The sequence below is a fragment of the Engraulis encrasicolus genome, chromosome 9, assembly GCF_034702125.1.
Source record: "Engraulis encrasicolus isolate BLACKSEA-1 chromosome 9, IST_EnEncr_1.0, whole genome shotgun sequence".
In the NCBI taxonomy this organism is placed as follows: Eukaryota; Metazoa; Chordata; class Actinopteri; order Clupeiformes; family Engraulidae; genus Engraulis; species Engraulis encrasicolus.
Window position 1 is genome coordinate 53,656,787 of NC_085865.1, and position 23,950 is coordinate 53,680,736.

Consider the following 23,950-nt stretch of genomic DNA (forward strand, 5'->3'; position numbering starts at 1 on the left):
ATTGTTAAGAAGAATGGATTTCTCCTGATATTTACATATAGTATGCTGTTGCTTGAAAGTTTAAGAAATAAATCTATTTATCAAAAGTACAGACAGAGTTTTGATTATCTTAATGGAAATTAGGCTAAAATCTACATCTACACAGTGTCTTCCACTCTTAATATAAAAATATATTACTATTTCCTAGTTGAATATAAAAAAACTACATTTATCGAAATGTAACAAAAACACACACATTTGAAGAAAAGTCACAGATAAGAAATCACAAGGTTGATCTACAAGTGCTCTTGCAAAATAAATATACAACAACAGGATTTATATACGTTTCATACCTACATATACAATAACCAATAAGAACATGGTGTTTAGGGTAGATCTGACTGCCATTGATTTCTGATAGCATAATGTCTAGTAGCAGTATTCAGATGTAGAATTAGTTGTAGCAAGCATCGGACACAAGAGTATAGTGGTGCTTTAAACAGCAGTCACTTCAGGCAATGGATGGCAACCCGTCGAGAAGTACCTTCGTTGTGAAATTAGAATGCGATACAATCCCTTTGTTTGCACTATTACCATTTCTTCCACATGGTGCCATCATTTGACATTCACCATTGTAATGTACTTGACCAGACCTTTATATTTTATTCAATCCAAAAGTATTAATATATGCATGAAAAAACATTTAAACAGTGATCTGTGCTCTGCAATGTATTAAGGTCTATTGGATCAATCATTAGGTCAAAACAACGCACACTGATGTCAGAGAGAATTGATTCCAGAGATTAGCAGAGAATTGCTGTGGCAGATTGTAACTGTTATATGAAAAGGCAACTCATCTATATAAGCCTGAGCACTCATATCCTAGTTAGTGGTTGCCTGCTAGGATATTTCAGACTTCCCTATTCCATAGATACTATAGAGCCCAGTTGTATCCAAAATAACATATGTTCTATCTATGGTCTTATCCTACCTAAAATTGGTCAGTGGCCAAACCCTGACTGACTGGACTATAGTCACTTGGTGAACCATAAAACAGACATCAACACATCCAATTGGCCTTCAGAGTTCCCAATGGAATGAGTGTCAGGGGGTGAGTGGCTGTACAGTAGTAGCAGCTAACGTGACATATTTTTGACTTCCTTATCCTGACTTCCTACAAAGACCTTCAGGGCCCCCGTGGGTGGACTCCAGTCACTGATGGGGGACAGTGAAGGCTCCAGGGATTTGAAGGTCGGATATTCAGGCTTCTGTGTGGTGTAGTGTAGTCTAGACGATAATACTGTTCCTTTGCATTGCCTAGTGGGAAATGTGTGTGTTGGTGGGATCTCAAGCTCCCACTGAGCGAGAAACTTCAGTGTTGGAACCGAACCGGTCTCTTATGTAACCATCACTGACTGCAGAGACAGACGTTTCAGGCAGCAAAGAGTCAAGTTAGTTGGTCCAACTCACTTCATTCACTCAGTTCTCCTTCATGTTCATAAAACTTCATTCCGTAATATATAACACTTCATATTTTAACGAGATTTACAAGGTTGAAAGCTCCTACAGTAAATTAGGAGAATAATAATAATAATAATAATAAAGGTCAAAGTTCAAGTTTTTAGCCAGAGAGTGGGCCTCAGTATAAAGCTCAGTGTTGCCAGATTGGGTGGTTTCCTGCCCCATTAGGCTGTTTAGGATGACAATCTGTGGGTAAAAGATGGTGCCGGGCAAAGGTTTTTTTTGATGATATATGGTCATAGAAATCCAAAAAATGTTTTCAAAATGGGCGGGATTTCGTGCCTACAGGTGGGTCTTGAGCATTTTTTGGGCTGGAAGTCATCAGTCATATCTGGCAACCCTGACCAGGCCATTTGTGTTCCTCATCATCATCCTCACTGCAGTCTCCTGGAACTGTTGTGATTGTTCATCTCGTTTAGAATCACATCCCCATTGGCGTCCTCCAGAGCTGTGATCATGGTGTCATCAAATGGGGAGCCTATACACATAAATAATGTTATTGTTATTTATGTTATTACTATGTTATTGTGCGTACAATTGTTTTATACGTGCAGTAGATACCATGAAATGAGTCTATCATAAAGTATGTTTACCTTTGAGTTGAAGAAGGAAATAAATGGGATCAAAAGAGTCATAAAATACATACATACAGAGAGACCGATAGATACTTTGTTACTCACGGATTCCGTTGGAATGTTCTTGAGCGTCATCGGCGACGGAGGAGTTCCGGGAGGCTCTGTGGGTGAGTGCCGAGTTGGAGGAGTGGACGGAGGAGGTGGTTGCCAGGGACGACTTCTTTGTGTTGTTCTGTGTGGCCGTTCGACTCCAGTCTGTATACGCAAGCAAGCAAAGGGCAGCCGAGTCTTAACGATGCAGCAAGTAGCTTTTTAACTGAACAAAAGTTCACTAGGGTGTGTGTGTGTGTGTGTGTGTGTGTGTGTGTGTGTGTGTGTGTGTGTGTGTGTGTGTGTGTGTGTGTGTGTGTTTGTGTGTGTGTGTGTGTGTGTGCGCGTGCCTGCATGCGTGCGTGTGTTGGTTACCTGAATTCTCAGCCAGTCGTAAGCTGCCACAGCAGAGATATATCCTCCATTGCCTGCGGACATTGTCTTTCATTGCGCAGTGGAAGACAAATATGAAGAAACCTGACAGAAACAAAGAGGATGCGTAATGAAAAGTGAAGAACCGCAAACCCTACACTGTAGGGCCTACAGTATGCTGCAGTCTCAGTCAAATAAACAATGCCCCTGTCATTTGCTGTCAGGTTGAAGCAAAGATTCTTTTAATTCAGAATGGACTGTCTCTGGTTGAAGTACAGTATCTCACTGACATTCCATAAAGATTGAAGGAAATCATCTGTCCAAAAGTCCAAAATAACATGTATATGGTTTGATTCTTTCCAACTAAATACATTTTGCCTTATTTTTAAGGAAAGCTTCTACAACAGGAGACAAATCTTAATACTGATCGAAGACACAGATGCCAACTTCCCTTGAAAATGGAGAGGTAGGGATTTAGTTTGATTTGGGGAATGATGTTACTTTTGAGTTGATAAGTAAGTAAGTAAGTTTTATTAACAGTGAAAAACTGACCTAAGTGTTGTACAGTGTCTAACTAAAACAAAAAGGAAAAACAGTAAAGCATTTAAGCAGCATAATAAAGCATTTTAGCAGCAGAAAGCATTCCAATAGATGAATAAAACAATTAAAATTGATGTTAAGTGTTAAAAAGTAAGACAAATAAAAGGTGTTAAAAGGCAGAAAGCTACGAACTAAGAGGCAAGTAGTAATAGTGGGAGCATGTCTGATGTCAGGGGGTAAATCATTCCAGAGGTGTGGAGCTGCCACAGCAAAGGCTCGGATGCCTTTAATGTAGTGTATGTAAAGAGGCCTTTGCTAATGGATCTGAGGGGCCTGGGTGCCGAGTGGTGTCACAGCCTGTCTAAAATGTAGCAAGGGGCCTGACCTATGTAAAAATGGAGTGATGTGGTCATGCTTCCTAGTGCCAGCTAGGGCATTCTATTTGGGACTGGGGTAGTACAAGGTTTAGGGGTAGGGTTAGGTTAAGACAAAAAATGAAGATGGCACATGAAACTGATTACAGGCTCTGGAGCACTGTGGAGTTAGGTGCCTTGCTCAAGGGTATTTCAGCCATGGATGAAGATCCTGGTAAGGGCGGGATTTCAACCTGCAACCCTCTGATCTAAAGGCCAGTGCTCTAGTCTAGCCATTGAGCCATGTCTGCCCCTGTCAGTTGTTATTGGGGGGAATTACTGTAGTCCATTTTATTTTGTAATACTAAGGGGGGTGCTGGCAGGCTTATGATGAGATCTTGGAGGCGTTGGCAGGCTTATTATGAGGTCAAGGGGCCATTGGCTGGCTTATGATGAGGTCAAGGGGGCGTTGGGAGGCTTATGATGAGGTCAAGGGGGGGCGTTTGTTAAAAGAAAACCCACTGAGGTACATGAAAGGTGTACTGACTAGCTGACTATCATTAATAGTGGAAGCCTACCAGTACCTTGTAATGAGTTGAAGATGGCGAAGAGGTAACTGAAGGCTATGCTGACGGGCCCCCAGGCGAAGAAGGCGAAGCCCCAGGTGAGGCCCAGGAGGAAGGTGAGTCCAGCCACGCTGCGCAGGTCGTGCAGCCCGGAACGGTACTGGTTGTTGTGCGGGTTCTGCCGCTTGACGCGGTGCAGCTGCACCATGACCACTATGAACATGGCCAGGTTCAGCACGAAGACCAGGCAGAAGAACGCTACCACGCCCACGTAGAAGGCCACGTCATTACGCAGCCAGCAGCTATGGATATACACAGAATGTAATATAGTATACATATGCGTATGTTATCATCATCATCATCAGCTTCTTCATCATTATTGTCATCACTATGAACATAGCCAGGATCAGCACAAACACCAGGCAGAAGAACGCCACTTATACCACGTCACTCCACAGCCACCAGCATTAAACATCAGTGCACTTCATTTGAGACATAGCAATTATAACGATCTGGATGTGAAATGTGTAGAGAAAAAAAAACATGCCTTGCCTGGTTACTTAAAGATGAATGTCCGCACATTGCTCCTGTTGCTTTTTTAAAATTTCAATCGCTCTTGATTAGCTTGAAAGCGTTCACTTGAAATAAAAAAAGCAACGGGAGCAGTGTGCGGACATTCATCTTTATGTTCATAGTTTTTACTTTTTTGGTCCTGTACCTTCGTCTTGGATGTGTGCACCACCACTTAATTTGACTGCCTGGTTACTTACAAATCATCTGTGGTCCCATCTGTGTATCTGCCATAGGTGACAAGGCCATAATTGTCCTTATCCACCGCGATGATGATGATGACAACAGGAAGAGGAATGCCTGAAATAAAACATAAAAGAATTTGGAAAATCAATACAATGACAACTCAATCTTCTTACCTTAGTCAAGTCAAGTCAAGTAGGTTTTACTGTCAATTTCTTTACATGCACTGGTCATACAAATAATTTGAAATTACATTTCTTGCTTTCCCATACAGACATAGACTAATTTAGGTAAGGACATAGACAGTATAGACATAGACAGTACTTATACATGGACTTAAGACAGTGTGGACATAGACAGTGCTCATACAGACATTTAAAGTGCAAGACTGGACAACAGAAGACTTGTAGAGGACATACATTAAGAGGTATTGTTGTGCTTTTGTGCTTTTCCTAAAAAAGTCCTTTATAGCGTTCTGACATGGTAATAGTAGCATTTTGAAGAAAAATAAATATTAAAAAGGTCTGTCAAGTACACCAGCAGCAATGTGTGTGTGTGTGTGTGTGTGTGTGTGTGTGTGTGTGTGTGTGTGTGTGTGTGTGTGTGTGTGTGTGTGTGTGTGTGTGTGTGTGTATGTGTTTAAGGTGCAGGTGTGCGTCTGTGTGTGGTCTGTGTGTGTCTGTGTGTGTGTGTGTCAGTTTGTGTCAGTGTGTATGTTTGGGTTTAGTGCAGAAAGTGCAGTGTGCTTGTGTGCTTGTGTATGTGTGTGTGTGTGTGTGTGTGTGTGTGTGTGTGCATGTTTTGAGTTAGTGCAGGTTGAAAGTTCAGTCACAAGTATAGTAGTGCAGGTGGAATGTTCAGTCGCAGATATGGTGGTGGGGGATGGGGGGGGGGGGGGGTTGTCAGTGGCCTTGCTGGCTAGAGGCTGACAGTGGAGGGAGAGTGGGTTGAGTGTTCAGCCTGGTGGTACGGAAACGGAGGCGCCTGTACCTCTTTCCAGAGGGCAGGAGCTGAACAGTTTGTGTGCAGGGTGGCTTGTGTCCAATAATTATCAGTGCTTTGTGGGTGAGGCGGGTGGTATAAATGTCCTGCAGGGAGGGGAGTGGTACTCCAATGATCTTCTTCGCTGTGTTCACAACACGCTGGAGTGTCTTCCTGTTTTTCTCCGTGCAGCTTCCTCCCCACGCTGTGATGCAGTTGGACACGACGCTCTCTATGGTTCCTCTGTAGAATGTTGTCATGATGGAGGGTGTAGCACTTGCCTTCTTTAGTTTGCGCAGGAAGTAGAGACGCTGATGGGCCTTCTTCGCCAGTGATGTAGTGTTGATGGTCCAAGAGAGGTCGTTGCTGATGTGCACTCCAAGGAACTTGGTGCTGCTCACTCTCTCCACAGCATCGCCGTCGATGGTCAGTGGTGGCAGTTGTTTTTGGACCCTTTGGAAGTTGACAACAATCTCCTTGGTCTTGTTGACATTCAGCAGGAGGTTGTTGTCTTTGCACCATCTGGCCAGCAGGTCTACTTCTTCTCTGTAGTGAGTCTCATCGCCCTTGGTGATGAGGCCCACCAGTGTTGTATCATCCGCAAACTTCACTAGATGGTTAGTGCTGTGGGTCGTTGTGCAGTCGTATGTCAGCAGCATGAATAGCAGGGGGCTGAGAACACGACCTTGCGGAGCCCCCGTGCTCAGGGTCAGGGTGCTTGAGGTGTTGTTCCCTACCCGTACTGCTTGTGGTCTTTGCATCAGGAAGTCCAGCAGCCAGTTGCAGAGGGAGGTGCTAAAACCTAGTTTGTCCAGGTCTGATATCAAGAATTCCCTGTTGAAATCAGTTGGTTACATTACATCTTATTAGAGTAACATCAAATTCCACAGCGGCTGAGAAAATGGTCCCTCAACCTGAGACAATTCATTTCATACAAGGTTTGTTTCATTTCAGTCGGTATTCTATCAACAACACAGAGACTTACATTGAAAGTCTGGCATAATAATTCATGTCATTCTTGTGCTTTGTGGACTGGGTATAATACCGTTTTAGTGAGAGGCTATCAATAGCCGTTCACTTGCGCTAGCCTAGCACCACCCACCTTTGGAGGACTGCTTGGATTATCAAAAAAAAAATCTGCCCATGTCTGTAAGAGTCTGACAATCTAGGATATAGGGTCCAACCAGTCATGGGTGAGCGGTTAGGGCGTCAGACTTGCATCCCAGAGGTTGCCGGTTCAACTCCCGACCCGCCAGGTTGGTGGGGGGAGTAATCAACCAGTGCTCTCCCCCATCCTCCTCCATGACTGAGGTACCCTGAGCATGGTACCGTCCCACCGCACTGCTCCCCATGGGGCGCCACTGAGGGCTGCCCCCTTGCACGGGTGAGGCATAAATGCAATTTCGTTGTGTGCAGTGTGCAGTGTTCACTTGTGTGCTGTGGAGTGCTGTGTCACAATGACAATGGGAGTTGGAGTTTCCCAATGGGCTTTCACGCTTTTTCAACCCAGAGGGTTGCTTTAAACATGTATCGGGACATGTAGCTAATAGTATAAAACCACTGATGTAGGTATCCGGACATGTACAGTAGCTGCTGTGTATTAATAGTAATAGTAACAGTAATAGAAAAGAGAAAGACTGTACTAAAATCCACTGTACTAACCCCAGTGAGGGCATGTATCGAGACATGTAGCGGTTGAAGACCTTGACTATGGGCATATGGACTAGAGCAATAAATAGGACTCTACTGAAATGCACTGCACTGACCCCAGCCCATGAGTGAGAACTTGAGCATGTATCACGACATGTACAGTGGGTGTTGTGTGGCAATAGTAATATTACATTACATTACATTGCACTTAGCTGACGCTTTCATTTATTCTAAGCGACTTACAGCTATTATTTTACAGGGTATTGGTTACAGGCCCTGGAGCAATGTGGGCTTAGGTGCCTTGCTCAAGGGCACTTCAGCTATGGATGGAGATGTAGGGGGAGGACCTGCAACCCCTAGATTGAAAGACCAACTCTCTAACCTCTAAGCCACGGTTGCCCCACATATTATTATTTTACTATTATTACTGCCAGTCTTACTGAAGGTCTTTAGAACGGAAGCATGGCAACTAAAAAGAAAAAAAAGGATTTAAGTGTTTTCATTTTTTTTGTCTCGTTTTTGTGCGATGTAATTAGGTTTTATCATTGAGAGTAAATAGAATGGAGGCCAAAATTCTATTTCATTGTTGAAGCCAAGTTGGAGCCAAGGTTGGACCCAAAAAGACCAAAAAATGGCCAAATCCCATTCATTCCTATGAGAGACATAAAACCCTGTATCTCCCTTAAATGCCACTCCAGGGGGATAATTTTTCGCTCAACTAGTAGGTCCCCTTGCTCTCCAACTTACCAGGGTGGTGATTTTTTTGTGGTGATGTTTTGTTTTAGAGAGATATTAAAAGTTAAATTGACCAATGAGCATCAGAACATTGTTTGATTGACCGTTAGAAGTCTTGTTGTTGTCCAATCAGCACCTGCGTTTGGCGTTGCTAAGGTGGAATGTAAGTTGGAATGTTCCCAAATCTGGCTTCAAAGCGTTGAATGGCAAATAGCGTTGATTTGGCGTCCATTCTATTTACTGTCAATGGTTTTAATACACATTATTATTACTGACCCCAGCCCATGAGGGAGAACTTGAGCATGTATCGGGACATGTAGCTGTTGAAGACCTTGACGATGGCCAGGTACATGTGCAGGGCCTCCAGGCCCATCCAGGTGAAGGAGGCCAGCAGGAAGTAGTGCAGGAACCAGGCGGTGCTGATGCAGAGGCCCACCGCGTCCCGGTACAGCGCCAGCCACGAGTCCAGCAGGAAGGTCAGGTTGAGGAGTAGCAGAGCCAGGCACAGCTGGATCAGGATCTTGGCAGGGATGTCCCGACGGATTTTCCTTTTTTGGGGAGGGAGACACAAAGTTAAATTTAACTACCTTAACATGATTTAACTACCTTAACAAGTGCATTTAAGAACAGCTGGATAATGATCTTGGCAGAGATGTCCCTACGGATTTTCCTTTTGGGGAGAGACAAAGACACATTATTTTTCACATACATTACACACATTATTTAACACAACATCAACAAACAACACACAGTCCTGGTTGGGGTGTAGCACATCTGGATCAGGATTTTGGCAGGGATGTTCTGACCGATTGTCTTTTTGAAAGGGGCATAGACACATAGTTAAATGTAACTATTTTCTTTAAACTATATTTTTTATTTTTCAACAATAAAGTAGGAAGGTCAGGTTGAGCAGCAGCAACACTAGCCACAACTGGATAAGGATCTTGGCTGGGATGTCCGGACTGATTTTTTTTTCGGGGTAGGGGTAAAAATGGTTTAATATGACAGGTATACACTAGGTAAGCACAAGTGGATAAGTTCATAAATTCACATCTGTATCATAATCCTTGCTGGGCTGTCCTTTGAGAGAGGTCAGACACATGCAGTTGTTAAATACAGTGGCCATGGTGCGTGTATAGTGCATGCAAAGGGGTGGATAAGTTTGTCATCCTGACATCCTGCCGGGATGTTGCGACAGATTTTCCTTTTGGGGGATAGATACAGTATATTAGTATTACATAACATTTAATTACATTACAATACAGCACATTACAGATGCAGAAGATGTGATGGGGGATGATAGTCGTGGGACAGCGCCAGACATAGCTGGATCAGGGCCACGGCCGGGATGTTGCAGTGGATATTCCTTTCTAAATATAGCAGCTAAAGGGTGCATATGTTTACATAGGCACAGCTTGGGTATGCATTTGTGCACAAAGACACAGCATAAAGGCATACTGTATCAAGATCTTGGATTCTCCTTTTGACAATTTAACTAATTATTAATTATTAACTAATTATTAATAATTGAAGAGCTCTTTTCCAAAATGAGATATATCCATTTTATAGAATGTTGGGTAATTGACATTTTTGTATTGGGCATTCCATTGAATTGCATCACAAAATGCATTTTATAGAGGTTTAAAAAGCATGTTCTCAAAACATTTGAATGGCAAGAATTCACACATAGATGATAGGACTACTTATCAGTCAATTCCAATATTAAAATGCAAAAAGTCAAAAATAGTGGATATAGCGTTTTGGAAAAGAGCTCTTCAATTATTAACTAATGTAATATGTATGTATGAGATGGATACCGTAACTCAGAATATCAGAATTTTGATGTCGCAATGGTTTTTCCTTTTGGGAGGAATATTAAATGTGGTATCTATAGGGTGAGTACGTGTATAGAGGTATAGTTTTGGGTGTAGACACGCCGTAAAATATGGCAGTTGTACAAGTGCAAAAGGCACAGCTGTATCTGAATGTTAATTACATCTAACATTTAATTACATTACATTACAGTACATTACGTATGAAAGATGAAGAATAGTAGCCTAGCGAGCCAGACCCGTACGGTCGCTAGGGGCGTCTAGATTTCTAGGCTACAAGAATAGGCCATTGTGGGTGTAGGGCGCACAAAGACACCAGTGGATTAGCATCTTGGTGGGGATGCAATGTCACATTTTCCTTTGGAAGGTCAGAAAACACATACAGTAGCTATTGTAAATACTGCATGGTAGCTATGCTGCATACAGAGGTGCATACATGTACGTAGGCTGGGGGTAGACACGAGTTAAATATGGCGAGTATAGTGTGGATAAGTATTATAAATATGAACGCCCAGCTTTGGGGTGGACACACAGTTAAATTTGACGGGTCTAGCGTGGGTACATGTCAGGTGATATGAAACAAGTTGGTGGGCATTGAACTTAAATCAGGCAGAGGGCATGAAATATTTGACCCTATGAATAAGGTCACATGATTTCTTCACATGGTTTCTCATTCCACTGGGATTCATATTTTCAAGGACCTGATGGCCTTCATACCCCTCCCACCAGCAGCACAATATATGTTGTGGACCAGAGGGGAGGCACCACACAGCCATACTTTAATACTCCCAAACAGCGGTGGAAAAACTGGACTGATAAAGTAAGAGTCCTTCTGACTGTGCTCCCACATGTGAATTAGGATCAACTGGTTCATTAAATTTGCTGAAGCAAATATGTGGCAGGGTTTCTACTTTCTGAACAAGGGTTGTCAGTTACCCTGCTCCCAAAGGATGCAGCAAGTAACACCATTTGCCTCCTCAATATCTACGGTACATGACTTACTCGAAAGAGATGTAGGTGAGGAGGGTGACGGCGAGGAAGATGGCGGAGATCCCGCAGCCGATGAAGGTGATGAAGGACAGGATGCGGGCCTGGAGAGGGTCTGTGATGCCCTCTCTGGACAGATCCTACAGCACGGGGAAGGCAGGAGAACACAATCATATACAACATCAAATTAAAAATCACGACAGGATGCTGGCCTGGAGCGGGTCTGTGATGCGCTCTCTGGACACATCCTAGAGCGCGGGCAGGAGAACACAATCATATACAACATCAAATTAAAAATCACGACAGGATGCTGGCCTGGAGCGGGTCTGTGATGCGCTCTCTGGACACATCCTAGAGCACAGGGAGGAGAGCACAATGGGCTCTCTCCATTATCCTAACTCATGTCCTCCCTTGTGATTGTGGTCTCATGATGACGTCACAAGACTAAGTTTAATTCAATATCTCGCAAAAGTGCAGTTCAAAGGTGATTTTCTCATTTGCAATTGGGATGTTGAATAGGGTAAAGTCTCCCAAAACTTGTTGTGGCTAGGCTGACTTAATCGTTTTCTCCACGGAGGCGAGGCATCAGTGAAGCACGAGACCAAAGGCACAGGCCGAAGTCCGGAGTAAGGATAATGGAATGTATTCACAGATATGGGGTCACAGATATGACCATGAACTGAATATATGTTTTATCACACACCAATGATTACGAAAGAGTTTTGTAACATCGTTGGCCTTTGTTAACAAAGCTACAGTATTAGAATGTAATGTAAACAATGTTCTATATTTGCTAATGTGTTGTTGAAGTGATTTGTTGATATTAAGGGTAATGAACATAATCTTCAACAGAGTACATAGAGTAAAACCAGAGTGCCCGACTGACAGTGTTTCACAAGGGATCATCTGCTTACTCGACTACATTGACGGCACATTACGTTTCCTGCTGTTGTTATTGTTATTCTTTTCGCCCCACATTTTACTTTGTGTTTTTACCCAGTTTTGTCCCTCTAATCCATAAAAGGTTAGTGCGGCTGTTGAAGAGGCTGCTGTAATGTAGTTTAGTAGCGGATTAGATTAGAGAGTGCACTGTACCATCAGGACTGCAAAGCTGGTGAGATGGTTGCAGCTGCAGATGGTCTCGTTCTGTGTGGACGCGTTCTTCACAAAACACCCCTTCGAGCTCCATCCTCCGGAGCCATCTACACAGTGAAAAACACCAGTGTTATTTTAACTCCAAGTTAGTCCAAATCAACTCCATTTCAGATAACATTTGGTACCACTCAAATATCAACACTGGAATGTGAAAAAAATAGAGCACTGGTGGCACCTGGAGCAGAATGGGCAGGTAATCGTCTTGCTATTGAATTGAAATGATGCTGGCCGTCTGCAAATTTTTACACTGACTTTTGACTCCACTGTTAGAGTGTTTTGACTCTCCACAATGTTGTAAATACTCCATCTGGAGTTATATAAGTTTACTCTGGAATTTTGACACCCCATTTTTTACTCTGTAGGCAAGGGGGTGACACAAGTGTTCAATGAATCTCTAAAGAGATCTCTCATTTGAATGCCTTTGCTGGTTGATTTGGATTCACACCCTCCAACGTTAAATTTACAAGTAGAAATAAGAAATAACACAAACTCTTCCTTACTCTACAGGGACGGGCAGTCATGTTATTACATAATTTTGAGGGCATGTGGGAATAGCACATTATATCAGAATAGCAAAATAGTGCATTAGCATACTCCACTATTTTTCTTATTATTTATATTTGACAAAAATGATAATATGAACGTTGGAAGTCGTTGGAAAATATGGAAGCATACTGGTACCGTTTTGGTCGAAGTCCCAGAACACACAGACAGCTGTGACATTTTCCTGTGGAGGAGACAAGATAAAAATGGCTTTAATATAACACACACACACACACACACACACACACACACACACACACACACACACACACACACACACACACACACACACACACACACACACACACACACACACACACACACACACACACACACGAAACCTTAGTGCACTAAGGTGGCCATACGGTACCTGTATGGGCTGGTTGTTCCTAAGCACAATCTCCACATCATCTCTGAGGCCTCTGATGGACAGGTTGGACGCGCTGGCACTCAGGATGTTGCTGTTGAGTACGCTCTGGTCCAGAGACGAGTCCTGTGAAAGAAAAGTAGCCGTGGCCTAATGGTTAGGCAAGTGGATCTAAGAGCAGACTGTTGTAGGTTCGAATCCCACCCTTAACCTCCATCCATGGCTGAAATGCCCTTGGGCAAGGTTCCTCCTAACCCCACATTGCTATAGGGACTGCATGTAACCAATACCCTGTAAATAACTGTAGGTTGCTTTGAATAAAAGTGTAAAAGCAGTGTAAAAGCAGATGACCCACCATGTGCTAGTGTTGTACTTACACTATGAATTTATAGCGTATAAGTTTACTTTTACTTTACCTTTGACACATCTGGAAATGGGTATTCCATACCTGAAAGAACGTAGGTTTGGAGTAGAAGTTGAACTGGAGCCTGGAGAGTGCCTTCACTTGCTGGGCACTGAGATTCTCCGTCAGTGTGGAGGGCAGCGTCACCAGACCAAGCTCACCCTCATCTAGCAGTGATGACGTGTTGGACGATCTTGTGCTTCCTTGTGCTCTCCTCACACTGGCTCCAGAGCTCTGGAGTGAGATGGGAGGGTTGTAACAAATTGTAGAGATGCACCATCATGATCGGCAGATATTGGCAAAAATTTCATGATTGCCAATCGTCACAAAGTGATCGGCAAAAAAGCAGATCGCGAGATATTAAATTCCTCACACAACTTTTTCGTTTTACTATAAGGTTACATCTGGAGCTAGTTGAAATGCATACATTACATTGGCCTATGCAAGTTGTGATAATGCTTGGTCTCTTCAATTTAGAAAATATCATAATGACAATATAGATAATTGGATTACTGATGGTCTGTAAAAAAAAAAACTATGAAAGGTTCCAGTCCTTTCTGGGATCGACAAAAGAGCTGATCGGTGCATCTCTAACAAATCACATGGGTGACCGTTAAGACAAGCCTGTTAATGAGATCTGAAGTACAGGTGGTATACTACAAATACACAAGCAGAGCTACTTGTGAAGCCTAATTCAGTTTCAGGTTGAAGTTAATAAAGAATCTGCTCTTTTTTAAAGACTATTTACATCTATTTATATCAAGTAAGTCTCGAGTAACAAAAGGGGTATGTATACGTAAATGGTTGTATGCTATCATTACTTTATGTCCTCAATTGTAAGTCACTTTGATAAAGTGATAAAGTATCTGCCAAATGTAATGTAAAGTTTATCAGCGTACCCGTTGGTTTAACTGGCTGGAGATGAGGAAGGAGCCTCCTTGAAAGGTTGAGCCATCGATCTCTGTGACGCTCAGCACCAATGAATTAGCCTCCAGTGTCACACTCTCCTTATCCAGCACCAGCTTCAGAGCCAAAGTATCCACTGCCTTGATTAACCTGGAGATGGAAATAAATTATTCTTTACACTGAGTTATTTGCCCCCAAAATATCAAATCAAAAGAAAAGAGAGTTTTTCCTCACCCCGGTTTACGTTTACGTTCCCTGTTTCACATTTACGTTCCCTGATCATTATGATTATATGCCATTCTCTTTTAGTCTAACTCTCTGCCATTTTAGTATTTTATTATTACTCAGCATACCTTGACCATAACTTTTGCCTTTATTTGTCTTATTTTTAATCAACCTGGGCTGCGTTTCCCAAAAAACTCTTAAGTCGTACTTATATATGAGGTGCCCATTTGGCTGTATCTACGTATATGGGGTACTTTTTTACTTTGTAAGATACAGGAATTCATAACCGTGAAAGACAACAGAAACCGTAGGGCCAGTCGTGGTCTAGTGGTTAAGGACATGGATTTAGATCAGATGGTTGCACATCTCCATGCCTGAGATGGACTTGAGCACGGCACCAAACCCCACACTTCTCCAGGGACTGTGACCAATACCCTGTAACTACTAAGTGTAATGTAATGTAATGTAATGAACAGGCATAGAGTAGTTTAATTAATTGCAATTAATACTTGTATTAATTTTCATCAATTGTAAACCCTGTTAGCAGCACGTACTTGCTTGAAGATGACCGCAGAGAGCCAGCAGAGGCATTGAGGAGGTTCCCGATGGAGGACAACACCAGCCGCCCCAGTTCCAGGCTCACATTAGGGCCTGACAGCAGACTCTCAAGCTGGCTCACCAGCTCCGCAATCTGGGTGGCATTCATGGATGCCACGTCCTTGGTCTGGTTCAACAGATGGTTGGCCTGCTCGGCTGGGCTTGAGGTCGTGGTTGTAGTTGTTGCTGCTTCTGTTGTTGGTACTGTTGTTGTTGTTGTTGTTGTTGTGGTCTCTGTAAGGTAATTGTGGAAATACCGGTATCAAGTATCAATGCCTAACTGATTTCACAATGTCGCATTTTAGATTTGTGAAAAGAAATTGCAAACCAGGGCGTTTGCAACCCTCACATGGCATAGCCTCATTCCCACAACACAATTTTTCAGATTCTGACATTTTTGGAAATTTTTCATGATGCAGGTTTCTGTACAGTAGGTAAAAAGTATTTTTCTGTGACACTTGTGGCCACAAATAAACTCTACAGTACCTGTAGTGACTGATGTCGCTGTCGTCAAAGACGGTTTTACAGGACCTGGAGGTTCAGTTGTGTTCCTTGTGGCCTCGGTGGTAGCTGTGGTGGTTGTGGTTGATTTGGTTTCTAGTCCCACTGTGGTGTCAGGATGTGCCGGGCCCACTGCAGTGGTTGTCCCATTGACAATCACAACACCAGTTGTTGGTCTGGGGGTTGTGCTGGTTGTAGGGGTGGCAGTGCTGTTTGGAGCAACAGGAAACATGGAGACGTTGCTGGGATGCATTGTTGGTAACATCTGCTCAGGTGTAGTTGCCTGGGAAACCGTTTGATTCAGAACAGGAAGTGCTGTGATGCTGCTGGTCATGTTTGAGGAGCCATTGGTTGCCGTGACGGCAGCACTGACCCCCACCGTCGTCGCTGATGTTGGCGAGGAGCTTGTGTTGTGAGACGCTGGTGTTGCCGCAGGTGGTGTCGTAACTGTCCCGTTGTAGTCCACAGTAGTGTTTTGATACGGCGGCAGAGGCGTGAAAGACTCTGTTGAGTTCACCGGCGGACTCATAGTGGTGTTACTAGACGGTGATGGCGGAAGCGCGTCTGCTGTGGTGGTGGCGTCTGTTAAATTCAGAGAAGAATGCGTTGTAGCAGATTGCAGAGCTTGAGCGGTGACGTTCATTAGTGTGCTATTCTGTGCGGTTTCATTGATGGTTGTGTACAGTGGTGTGGTGTCATTTATGGAAGTATATGGTTGTGTGGTGTCATTGACAGTCGAGTTGAGATGCGCGTATGACGTGGAATATTGTGTAGAATTTGCAGGTGCAGCAGTGCTGTTGATGTATGTACTGTTTTCTGTAGATTCATTGATGGTTGTTGATAGTGGTGTGGTGTCATTAACAGTCGTATATGGCTGTGTTGAGTTGAGAGGAGCGTATGTCATGGAATTTTCTGTTGAATTTGCAGGTGCAGCAGTCGTGTTAATGTATGTACTGTTTTCTGCAGATTCACTGATGGTAGACGTTGGTGTGGTGACATTTAAGGTTGTGTATGGCTGTGTTGAATTGAGATGAGCGTATGGCGTGGAATTTTGTGTAGAATTTGCAGGTGCAGCAGTGCTGTTAATGTATGTACTGTTTTCTGTAGATTCACTGATGGTTGTAGACGTTGGTGTGGTGACATTTAAGGTTGTGTATGGCTGTGTTGAATTGAGATGAGCGTATGGCGTGGAATATTGTGTAGAGTTTGCAGGTGCAGCAGTGCTGTTAATGAATGTACTGTTTCCACTAAGTCCTGTGTATGCCTGTGTTGAATTCAGAGGAGGGTTAGTCGTGCCCATGTTTGTACTGTTGTCTGTGGATTCATTTACTCCTGTGGGCATTTGTGTTGAATTCAGAGGAGCGTAAGTCGTATTCATGTGTGTACCATTTGTAGTGAAACCATTTGTTGTGTAAGTTTCTGCTGAGTTCACTGGTGTCGATGATGTTGACGTATGATATTTTGAACTGCTCCACGCTGAAGATGTGGTAGAGTTAGTAGAAGCTAACGGTGTTGTTGTGGTGTTAAATGGAGTCCCGTTCTCCCATACCTCCGTAGAGTTAATCAGAGAATGTTGTGTTGACATATTTGGCTGTGTAGTGGCTTGAGGAACATCTGTGGTGGGATTGAATGGCGTGGTAGCATTTGGTGACGGTGTTGTGATGTTGAAATCAGTGTTGTTCTGCTGCACCGTAGTCTCATTATGTTCAGCATAGCTGGGTGTTGTTATGGCTGTTGTTGTGCCATTAACATCTGTGTGAATGGGTGCTGTTGTGGTATTGTTGGGAAGCAAATGTGTTGCGTTGGCTTCAGTGCTGTTTTGCCATGCTGTGGAAGCGTTAGTCTGTGGGACATGCAGGGATGATGATAATGATGATGATGATGATGATGATGATGATGATGATGATGATGAAGTAATCGGTGGAGTAGTAGTAGCAGATTGGTTAGTGGTAGTAGTAGATGGATTAGTGGTAATGGACTGAGTAGTGGTAATCGATTGAGTAGGCACCGTAGCAGGAGTAATGCTAGTTGGTTGAGTAGGCATAGTAGATTGAGTAGTGGTAGTAAATTGAGTAGTAGTAGTAGATTCAACAGAGGTAAATGTGCCTGTGGTCGTTGGCTTTGTAGCTGTAGTGCTGAAGTCTGCTGGATCAGTGGGGTTGGGTGTTGGCAATGGCAAACTGGTGTTCCTCAGCCATAGAGGTTCCTGGCAGATCTCACTGAGAAGCACAGCCATGGTCTCCCCATCTTTACTGTTGAGATAGAAATAAAACAGTATCAGTAGCCTGTTTTTCCATCCCTTCATACTTAATCATTTCATTCATTCAGAGGATATGAATGGTGGCTAATATCTGGGACTCCATTGATGTTCTTAATGGGTACACCCCATTATCCTAACTCCTGTCCTCGACCTGTGCTTGTGGCCTCATGCTTCGCTGTCTCCGTGGAGAAAACAATAAAGTTTCCCCCCTGTCAGCCTAGCCTGTTTGGGGGGACTTTTTGCCAATTTTACATCCCGACCTTATACATCCCATGACCTTGGAATTGTGCATTTGCCAGATATTGAATTAAACTTCTGTCGTCAATGACGTCTTGTGACATCATCACGAGGCCTGAAGTACAAGGGAGGACAGGAGTTAGGATAATGAAAAGAACCCGATGTGTGTCCATCCTTCATCCCTCTCCTATTCACTGATTAGCTGGTTGTCACGACTAGTTCGCTGGTTGTAGCAAGACCTAACCCTTCCCAGAACAACAGTTCCAGACCCTCTGTAAAACATTGCAGCCAGTGAAACCTAAAAAAGTAAGTTCCCCGGCTGCCTTAAGTTTGTAAGTTATCTCAACTTGAGACTTAACTCAATTCGAGGCTTTCTTAAGATGAATTAAATTACAAACTTAAGGCAGCAGGGAAACTTACTTTATTACGTTTAACTGGCTGTAATGCTTTACAGCTGTCTAAATGAAAGTAATACGAGGGGATGTAAAAAACAGGTTGCAGTATCAGTAAAATGAATACAAAATAAACTGTAGATGAATATGCATTCGTTTGCAATCTTACTGTACTTGTGCATACTAAGCCACACTATTAAGTATATTACATTTTACATTTGATAACTTTTGCGTTATATTTCTATTACATTATTGCATACGGCTTATGAATCTGATCATGTAGCCCGTTAACACATGCCGTTCCACCAGTGGAGTGCTGTAATAGTCATTGAAAAGTACTACCATAGTACTACACTACAATAACATAACACAGTGCCTTCAGTAATGCCATACCACTTGGTCATTGCCATTCTGGTAACAGCAGCTTGTCTTACTGGGTTAAGATTGCTTGTGTCCAACGTGAACCTCGTCTCCACTCACCATGTCAGTGGTTTCTTGACGGTGCTTTCACAGAAGTCGTCAGCTGTGAGGCTGGAGGAGAACCAGGTCAGGTTGGCGTCCAGGAGGCGCGTGCTGTTGGAGTCTGGCCCTCCACATATCGCTATGTAGAGGGATGAGAGAGCAATGAGATAGGACCAGAAGTGTATTACAGTAAGTAGGATTACTGCTACTGTTGTAGTTACAAGACTAGTATGGAATTGTACTATTGTACTATTGTAGCTACTACCGGTATATTGCAGCTCTGTAATATCAGACTACTAGTGCTGCAATTACTTCTTGATCATTCCTTCGACTTCCACTTTATACATCTCTGGTGAGGACAAAAATGGATGAGAAATTGAAATCGAGACGATCGATAAGGTAGAAATGATGCATAAGGACTTGCTTCTGCAATCAATATCACGTTAGTTCTAAGCTGCCATGCCCCTTTAGGAGGCAACCACCACATTTTACACAATGCAATCAGTCAATGCAATGCGATGCTGCTCAGAATGAATGAAGAAGTTAAAAGCCATGCCAATTTAGGAGACTACATGTAGACACTTGATTCCACTTTTGCTGCTTTGGTGAATGGAAGAATGACTCATCTACTCAATGATTCAAACTAGTCAATGATGACAAATGGGGGGCATATGGACAGGAAATTCTATTCACAGTTAGTTATGTGCAATGAAATTCCCTCTCTATATTGTCTTGCATATCATCTCTGTATTCTTAAAGTCATATAGAATTCTGTGCTAAAATACATTGCAACACTACTGTACAACTGAAATGACAGATATGAATCTAATTAATGTAATGTAATAATCCTATAATACACACAGTAGGCCAGCGCTATCGGCTAGGGTGTGCATGATGATTTAATACCATGCACATGATAATTTAATATCCTGTGAGTGGGCTTGACGTGGTGTAGAGAGGGAGAGTGTAAGTGTACGTATGGTAGTAGTGACTCACCCATGCGCCACACACACACACACACACACACACACACACACACACACACACACACACACACACACACACACACACACACACACACACACACACACACACAGACACACACGCACACTGGAGGGAGTGCGTTAGCGTACAATAGTAGTGACTCACCCATGCGTGTCAGCAGGCCGTCGTAGTGGACCCCTCGGCTCCCCTGCAGCCTGAAGGCCATCACTCTGCTGACCACACACACGTCCAGCAGCCGGTCCAGCATCAACGCCACCATGCAGCTGTGGAGCCTGGTACACACACACAGACACACACACAGACACACACACACACACACACACACACACACACGGATGCACACAAACGCGCGCGCACACACACACACACACGCACACACGCACACACACACACACACACACACACACACACACACACACACACACACACACACACACACACACACACACACACACACACACACACACACACACACACACACACACACACACACACGCACGCACGCACGCATACAAACGCACACATGCACACACTGTACTGTACAGTATATTGCCACTGCATTTTACACAATGCAATCTGTCAATGCAATGAAATCAGTCAATGCAATGCAATCAGTCAGTGCAATGAAATGAAATGAAATGCAATGCAGCTGAGCAATGCAGACAGTTATGTACAGACACAGACACACCAGGAAGAGGATTAAACAGTGACTACTGTACCTTGTTTCGCTGCCATGGCATTCTAAATGTATCTCCTGCAAATATAACACAGAGAAAAGAATTCACTGGCCAGCGTAAACATCCACCAACCTATCACCTATCTATTCATCATATTTTATAGGTAAAGTAATGTCTAGCTCAGTGCTTCTTACGTACCCGGAAGTGACGGAAGGACTCAGTTATGTTATTGCAGATGATCCTAAAATGACAGAGAGAGAGAGAGAGAGAGAGAGAGAGAGAGAGAGAGAGAGAGAGAGAGAGAGAGAGACAGAGAGAGATAGAGAGAGAGAGAGAGAGAGAGAGAGAGAGAGAGAGAGAGAGAAGGAAGGACAGAGAGTCAGACAGGGACCTCTACATCTATCCATACACATGTACAAAACAAGTGTGTGTACTGTACGGTACAGTAAGTATGCACATAAGCAAGGGTGGATAGTATGCTTACTGCGGTATGTCTGCATCACAATCTGAAGTGTTCTTGAAAATCTAAAGGGGAATGCACAGACATGATGACAAGCATTGCACACGAGCTTTCCTCACACATTCCTTTGACGAATATGACAAGTGCTGTATGTACAAGCATGCATGTACGGCAACAGAAACACAAACTCAGACCCAAGTTTACATCGTAATGCATCTACAAGACCTACCATGTCCTGAATGTCCTTCAGTGTTATGGTGGCATTTGTGATGTTCAGCCGCAGGGCATAGTAATATTTATCTGGAAAAGAATTTGTGTCAAAAAAAGGAATCATGAAGTACTGGGTGATTATGACAAAGACACATTTTATAACTGATATATTATGCCAGATATTCTGTATACAGTTTACTTGTAGGCCTACTGTAGCTTTCTGCAGGCATCAGAATATACTATAATGCCAGGATGTCAAAGTAAAATTCAAATACGTGAAATATGTGAATAATAAACTCTATGCAAACTAGGCATTAAAAACGGGCTGAAATCGTGCATAAACACACTTAAAAAAAGAAAGGCTGACTTGACTTGACTAAATACTCAAAGGCAATTTTCACCTCAAGGTTGCTTACATGTGTCTGAACCTATTCTGTTGTATGAGTAGGAGATGTTACTTTGGCCTCGGCACACTTACAATGTATTCCTATGACACACCAAATTTCAAGTTCAAGTCATGTTAGTCCTACTACATAATAATGGTGTATGTGGGGCAACTGTAATACACATATGAAATGATCTCGTGGGCCAAATACAATGACCCAACAGGCCAGATTGGCCCACGGGCCAGAGTTTGGCATCCAAGCTGTAATGTATTCCAGCCAACTGACTCCAGTAGGTAGGCTATAGACCACACACAACGGTGTCAGTGTGATGAGCTTTGCTCTGTAGTAACCAATTTGATCCTTTTGCCATAAAAAGAATTCTGTATGTCGTGTGTGGTGGCTAGAGATCTTTTGATAATTACTACAGCAGATGTTTGATTTATTACACAGTAAACAATTGCAGTGTTAATTCAACACTCTAGAAGATGTGAAATCCACTGAAAAAATGTCTTTGTCAGCTGGTATTCAATAGGCTGTTCTCCGCAGTGATGTAATTCCTGCATCATTACCGTTTTCTCGACAGAAGCCAGTGCAGTCACACTTGTCTGGCCTGTCAGCGGCAACTGCAACAAAGACACAAACACATACCATAAGCAAAAGAAAAGCAGCACTTTGTCACCGGCAGACAGCAGCAATTTGAAATGTTTGTGTGAAAAAGCTAAATCTGTAATCTCAGACAGCTATCTTCTTGGTTCAGTCCCACTGTAATCATCTATCCAAACCTATGTAACCAATCGCTACTTTCTGTACTGTATGGGTTGAGCTGGTGTTATAAATATGCAGGCTGTGTGCTAATTGCTAATTGCAAATGCTGATTTTAAATGCTAATATCATGGACTAGTAATCATACAGAACACCAAATACTTTATACACAGAAAATGCATGTCCATTCAATACTTAAGAGAGTAGTCTGGAACCAAAAACAATGTAGAAAATCTACATACTCTCTAAGTATTGAATTAACACTGGAGTTTGTATCATGCACATTGTGTATGAAATAGACGTAAATTGTAATGATTTTTTTTAGACAGCAGTCTGACCTCCTGAAAACTACTCATGTGGAAGTGACCACATGGCCAGATGGCCTGCCATACAAACAGGTGCACAAGTCTGGTTGAAGGTCAAGGGATGATGAGAAAGAGAGAGAGAGAGAGAGAGGGAGAGAGAGAGAGAGAGAGAGAGAGAGAGAGAGAGAGAGAGAGAGAGAGAGAGCTGGTCAGTCACACTTACTGGTGCAGGAGTCTTGTTCCTGGTTAGATGAGGGAGCGAGGTTGGGCTCAGAGTCCAAGTATGAGCTGCAATACAAGAGCAAATATACATGGACATTATTATTATAATAGAGAGATCACAGACAAGATGACAAGATGGTGATCTGATCTGATGCATGATTGTGTAAGTGGGCACTCATGAAAGCATGGTAGAAAAGGGTGTGCTGGACAGCAGAGGACAAACAACATGACGTGTGCATATCATGTCTGACTGCATGTGTTTGTGCAGACATAATTGTGTTTGAGTCTGTGTGTATCTAACTTAGTTACTGAACAATTTACAGTACTGTGCGCTGTTTACTGATTTATTTCTGTGTGTGTGTGTGTGTGTGTGAGAGAAAACGAGACAGAATGTGTGTGTGTGTGTGTGTGTGTGTGTGTGTGTGTGTGTGTGTGTGTGTGTGTGTGTATGTGTGCGTGTATGTGTGTGTGTATGTGTGTGTGTGTGTGTGTGTGTGTCTGTTTTCGTCAGTGTCATGACCTGACCAGTGTTAGCGTCAGTGTTAAGTCGCTAATTTGCGTACCAGGTGACGTTGACCGATTCCTTGGAAAGACACATCCCATCATAGGGCTCGGGGTAGGTGCACCTTACAAAGTCACCTCTAGGGGGCAGTTGGTCTTCATCCACACACAGGCCCTTGCCTACAAGTGGTGCACAGAAACACACACACACACACACACACACACACACACACACACACACACACACACACACACACACACACACACACACACACACACACACACACACACACACACACACACACACACACACACACGCACTCTAAATAATTCACTGGGGAGCATACTGTTCCATATAATAGTCCATAGTAGTCTCATAATAATAGTGCTTAGCAACAGTGCCAGTTGTATCCACAGTACACAATAAGAATAGAAAAACT

General features: G+C 43.1%; 2 protein-coding genes across 2 annotated transcripts in view; both read right to left on the reverse strand.

The window, feature by feature from the left end:
* Positions 1–4: 4 nt before the first annotated feature.
* On the reverse strand, positions 5–17,513 carry adgrg2a (adhesion G protein-coupled receptor G2a). The gene is made up of 14 exons (XM_063207417.1): positions 15,617–17,513; positions 15,088–15,364; positions 14,302–14,458; positions 13,448–13,636; positions 13,003–13,125; positions 12,771–12,816; positions 12,030–12,136; positions 10,950–11,074; positions 8,392–8,663; positions 4,767–4,866; positions 4,015–4,298; positions 2,541–2,642; positions 2,181–2,330; positions 5–1,978 (listed from the first exon to the last, which is right to left on the reverse strand). The coding sequence occupies exons 1-14, from the start codon at positions 17,214–17,216 to the stop codon at positions 1,875–1,877; spliced, it is 3,636 nt and encodes a 1,211-aa protein (XP_063063487.1). The 5' UTR covers positions 17,217–17,513; the 3' UTR covers positions 5–1,874.
* Positions 17,514–18,996: 1,483 nt separating this feature from the next.
* The window catches only part of LOC134455323 (mucin-5AC), a 28,391-nt gene continuing 23,437 nt past the window's right edge, over positions 18,997–23,950 (reverse strand). Inside the window, exons 13-19 of the mRNA XM_063206346.1 lie at positions 23,573–23,690; positions 23,011–23,075; positions 22,290–22,343; positions 21,354–21,424; positions 21,149–21,189; positions 20,132–20,250; positions 18,997–19,121 (exon numbers count right to left, since the gene is read on the reverse strand). Of these exons, the coding sequence (XP_063062416.1) occupies positions 18,997–19,121; positions 20,132–20,250; positions 21,149–21,189; positions 21,354–21,424; positions 22,290–22,343; positions 23,011–23,075; positions 23,573–23,690 (593 nt within the window). The remainder of the gene's footprint in view (positions 19,122–20,131; positions 20,251–21,148; positions 21,190–21,353; positions 21,425–22,289; positions 22,344–23,010; positions 23,076–23,572; positions 23,691–23,950) is intronic.